The 5,538-nt window shown below is 38.5% G+C and overlaps 1 protein-coding gene across 1 annotated transcript in view; it reads left to right on the top strand.

The window, feature by feature from the left end:
* Positions 1–860: 860 nt before the first annotated feature.
* The window catches only part of LOC107664531 (serine/threonine-protein kinase/endoribonuclease IRE1-like), a 50,312-nt gene continuing 45,634 nt past the window's right edge, over positions 861–5,538 (top strand). Inside the window, exon 1 of the mRNA XM_016455123.1 lies at positions 861–938. Coding sequence (XP_016310609.1) covers positions 861–938 — 78 coding nt within the window. The remainder of the gene's footprint in view (positions 939–5,538) is intronic.

The following is a 5,538-nucleotide window of genomic DNA, read 5'->3' as shown; positions in this document are numbered from 1 at the left end:
TGGCTAAACCTGCAAAAACAAAACAGATTATCACTTCAGCATGTGATCCAGAAGAATATGTATTGTGTCTTTCTTTTCTTTGTTGAATGAACCTTCACCCAAACTGGAGGCAGACAAGTTTCTCTAGGTAAGCAGGGTTGGGTGTCTTTGAGAAATGTGCTGTTATGTTGCTGTTAATGTGGCTGAACAGGAGTCCGTCTATAGTTCAGGTTTAGCTTTCAGACCTGGGGCCAGTTGCATAAACATAGCCACTATGTTAAGACTTAAGACTGTGTCTTAAAGGGGTGGTTCACTGGTTTTTTCTTTTATCTTTATTCCACACGCTCTGTCCCTTCTCTGAGAAACGCGCTGATCATTTCCTGCTTTCATGAAGCCCCGCCCTCAGAAATAGACGATGGGCTCTGATTGGTTAGCTAGCCCAGTGTGTTGTGATTGGCTAAACCGCCTCTAGTGCGCGTCTAACCGTCCCGCCCCTCACCTCAGTTGCATGTGCTCCGGTTGTATTATAAACAACGGCGTCATTAATATCGCTTATCAGTTTGAGCCCGATTGAGAAGCAGAGGATATTATTGAAGAGGATCGTGCAGAACCTGTGCAAGCACGGCTTTTAATGGTAGGCCTATGTTTTTTGTTTGTTGTTGTCTCATACTTTTAGATATGCTGCTATTTGTAAATGCTGCTGCTTATCTTAGCTTTTTAATATATGGTTTTATCCTGATTAAAGCTTTAATACAGTACGGCAAGTCGGCAAATGCACACGCGTCCATGTTTAATGCTTCTCATAGCTATGTGAAAATAAGATCTCTCGGGGGCGGGGCACTCCTCCCTCCTTCCACGAGTCGACCAATGGGAGTGGCCACATGCAGGAAATGGTCATTCCAGCAGGGAAAGCGGGGCTCATCATCGGCAAAGGAGGAGAGACCATTAAACAGCTGCAGGTAGAGTTTGTGCCCGTCTGTGAGGCTTTTGTCTAGAGGTTTGTGGCTGGTTTGGGCTTAAGAAATTAATACTTTTATTCAGCAGGGATGCATTAATTTGATCTAAAGCTAAATTTATAATGCTACACAAGATTTTTATTAGAGGTCGACCGATATGGGTTTTTCACTGGCCGATGCCGATATTTAGAAATCAGGGCAGCCGATGGCCGATATATGATGCCGATTTTTTGGGTCGATATGTTTGGCCGATTTTCTTTTTTTTTTTTTCTTCTTCCCCTTCATCTCATAAAAGTGAGTTTGAGTAAATTATTATTGCAGGATACAAGATAGTAGTAGTAGCCTAATTCAGAGTAATAATTCATGACTCAAAACTTAAGCACCTTCTCAAAACAGTCCTGAAGCATGCTTTTTGTTTATGTTTGCTGACAGACACCAGTGTTTCTCACAGATTTGCAAATGCAAATTCATTCTCTGCCAGCAGGAGGCACTGTTGGAGCGGAGATATAGCGGTTTCCCCGGTAACGGCTGTAATCTAATAAGCGCTACTTTATCAGGCATTACAGGAAAGACGAAATGAAAATGACATAGAAGATTTTCTGAAGACAGTCGGTTCTTTTCAAAGATACGTTCATATAAAAACACTGCGTTTTAATTTTGAAACGTGCAGTGCTCAGTTTATTCAAGGAAGTATAAGCCTTTTGGAAAATCTATTTGTGTACACAAATACACAAATAACTCAATGTATGGGAAACACTGGGCACTTCTATAAGTCAAATGGCCAAGTGATAACAAAAATAAAAGAGTTCACACATATTACACAGCCTGCTGCTTAAGAGTGCGATGACATCGTGGAGGCTATTGTCGGACCCAAACACACATTTCATGAAAGTTATCGTGGACGTTATAATCAGCCCAGAAGTTTCGTCTGAATTGCATATGTTTCTACTTTCACATGCAAATGACTTGCACTTATGAATATGATAACGTTCCGGCATCAATTCTAGTAGGGTAAAACGTAATTACGCTTTCGAAACGGTCTGTTTTGCCCTGCCATCATTAGCTGAAGCTGTGTGTGAACAAGAAGCGGCTGCAGAGTGTGAGCTGCTCCGTCTCACACAGCCAGAGAGAGAGATTCTCCGGCGTTCTGCAACAACGCTTAGCTGCCCCTAATTTGCAGCACAATCGGCCGATGCCGATTAATTAAAAAATGCCAAAAATCGGCCGATTAATCGGCCAGCCGATCAATCGGGCGAACAGCTTAGATGGTGTTTCAGTACTGCCCCGCCCCTTGCCAAAGCAGCAAGTTCCGTCTTACTTGACGCTACAGCAGCTGATCTTCTTCTTCGTTTTCTCTGATGCACTAACTCTGCAGCAGCACTTCTTCTTCATCATCGTCTTGTCTGATGCACTCAACCAAGCATTCTAACCACGACCTCGCCCCTCCCCACCCCCCAACCATTCGAATTTCTGTAGGCGGGAATTATTTTAATGATATTCTAATTGGCCGCTTTGTGACATCACTAAACCCCGGAAAACAAGGCTGCAGTCCGAACGAGCCTTTCGTTGTAGTTCTTGAAAAAGGATTTTTTAAAAACGAAATATCTCCCTTTGGAGTGGACTTTAAGATTTGTAACTTCGTAGATCTTTTTTATGCCCAAAACATACACACTACACAGACTAAAATTCAAAAAGTGAAAAAGCATAATAGGACCCCTTTAAAAACTATTTTGACCAACTAGCAATTAGCCAAGGGGTAACCAGTTTTATTTTTCGTATTCAAGTTGGACCAAGCTAAAGAAAAAAATTAGATGACTAACTTTTAAGACTAGTCTAAGCCTTTTATGCAACCGGCCACCTGGTCTGGTGATTTAGAGTGGTCTCTGTTTGTGCATTTATTCCCTTGCTTAAACAATTTTTTGGTTGAAATCTAAAAATACTGGGCTTTGTTAACTTTGAAGTAACTTTTGGATTCACTTTATACCTTTTAAAAAGTGAAAAATGGAAATAGGTGATTACGTGTTGTAGCTTAAAGGGACAGTTCACCCAAAAATGAAAACTTGTTGTCAATTTACTCACCCTCAGGCTATTTAAGATTTTTTTAGTCAGTAGAACAGTAAAGACGATTTGTAGTTGAAACCATGGTGCTTGGTAATTCCTAAAATGCAAATCAGCTTTTACCAGCAAAAAAAAAAAAAAAAGGCATTTCGGGGAACACAAATCGGTTCTTTGAACCAGTTCATTCATTCATGTATTTATTAAGCACCAATAAACACAACAGCAGTTGACCATAGTGCTGTACAAATAGAATAAAAAGCCAGAAAGAAGAAAATAATAATAATAATAAAAGCATCAATAAAATCCAGAACAAAAATGTAACATACAAAGTTAAAAAGCCAAGGTAAGAAAATAGGATTTCAACTTAGTTTTAAACTCATAGACAGACTTTGAAGCTTTCACAGATGAAGGAAGGTTATTCCATACCCTCGGTCCAACTATTGCAAATGCACGATCACCTCTTGTCTTTAACCGCGACCTAGGCTGAGCCAAGGAGAGGTTTATTGTCGATCTCAGACATCTTGTTGGCTTATTTTCTTTTAATAAGTCAGAGAGATAAAAGGGTGCCAGGTAGGCCTATGCGATATTGGAGAAAAATGCGATATGCGATACCTTGTTAAAAAATGCGATGTTCGATATGCATCAAATTATATTTTAAAATATTTAAAAATGAAAATTATATAACCAATTTGTTTCACATTCTTTCTTGGAAAAGAAAGAATTACTACAACTTCTGAAAGTGACCAGCAGTGTTTTAGCAGTACATAAAGTAATGTCACAAATCAGAAAATTTAATTTTAACATCAGTGTGAACATTCAAACAAAAAAATGAATGACACTAATTTTATATCATTGTAACTTTGCTTTCCATACACTAAGTATTTATGTATTATGTATTCATATACCACAGCAAAAACTATAGTCTGAGAAAGGCAAAGTTAAAGGCAAGTGAACAGTCAGTAGAAAGAAAAAGAAAAAAAGAAATACACAATTTACAAGCATAGATAATATAAACAGTAGTATTCAGGTACAGAAATTTAATAATTAAGTGTAAAATAACACTGCATAGTGTTCACTGTATGAATTAAATTTAGATTAATCTTTGTTAAAGTCGTTTTGTTGTTTGATTAACATTAGTGACATATTCAGCAGCACGTATTTATAGGCTGCTGTCCCTTTAAATCCGACTGCACGGATCCAGTATAATGATACACATCCGATTTCTTTCTCAGCTGTTTACATTCATTTAAAACATAACTGATTGCGTTTACAAGAATGATCGTTGAGACGGGTACTATTGACATAATTCTGTGTGTATGTGTCTGTTCAAACATGAGGAGATGCAAAAAACGAATCAAGTCGGTGTCACGCGCGCCGCCTGAAACGCGTCTCTGTGTGTGTGCGCTTTGCTGCGCTAGATGCGGCTTGTGCGCGCGCTTCAGATGTGAGTCAGACAGCAAGAAGAGACGGCAAAGAGTTGTTTTCTGCGACTTATTGCACTTAACTCTTTTTAATGTCAAGCAATTCTCTGCTATATGCGTCGAACTAAAACTTTGACCTTTTGCAACGTTTTGATTTAAGTAGCCTATTATTAAAATTATTCAGATATTGCACGCCCTTGCGATATGCATATTGCGATATTTACATTTGCGATATTTCGATAATTTCAATATATTGTGCAGCCCTAGTGCCAGGTCATTTAAGGATTTAAAAACAAAATCAATTTTATAACGCACTGGTAACTAGGGCTGCACGATAAATCGCATGCGATATTTAATGCGCATCTTGCCAGTAGGGCTGTCAAAATTACTGAAAAACTTCGAATTTTCTACTTAAATATGATCAAAATTTGAATTATATTCGAATTTAAAAGGCATAATTTCAGTTAGGGTGCTTTTGGCTTCTCTCCTGAGGCCACAAGAGGGTGCATCGAGCAAAATATTATGCGCGTTTCTTCAAAGCGTAATAAAATAACACGACTATCTTTGAAAAAAAGTGCATAATGTTTAAAATAATGTTTATAAACCATATTTAATTAATCAAGTTGCTTAAACAATTAGAAAAAAAACAGCACCATGCATGTATGTATAGTTTAATACAAAGGACCGAAAACCAATCACAAAGAGTAGGCTACTTTCTTCATTTATAAACATGAGATACAGTGGGATGGGGAAAAACCGCCATAACGTCTTTAGACATGTTTTTTAAAAGTTGAACTTGCATTAATTTTACATGGCTTTCTAAACATGCCGCTCTCTGCGAGACGCGAGTGCAACGCTGAAAGATGTCCCTCTAGAAAATGTGATAAATATGCGTTCTGTGTGCACGACTTGGTTTCAGTTTTGGAGTAAACAACATCTTCTCCACACTGATGCTCCCGTTTTCCACAATATATAATTGAACAACGTAGCAGCTAGTGGGTTCAACTGGATAGGCTAACAAAAGCATTCAAATGCAATCAATGACATACATCATCGCATCTCGTGCGCCACTGATAAGGCTACCTGACGGCTGACGCAGACCTTTAATTCGAATGCAAGGGTTT

This window comes from Sinocyclocheilus anshuiensis, unplaced genomic scaffold (genome assembly GCF_001515605.1).
Source record: "Sinocyclocheilus anshuiensis isolate Anshui unplaced genomic scaffold, SAMN03320099.WGS_v1.1 scaffold435, whole genome shotgun sequence".
Lineage (NCBI taxonomy): Eukaryota > Metazoa > Chordata > Actinopteri > Cypriniformes > Cyprinidae > Sinocyclocheilus > Sinocyclocheilus anshuiensis.
This window is presented reverse-complemented; position numbering and strand designations above follow the sequence as displayed.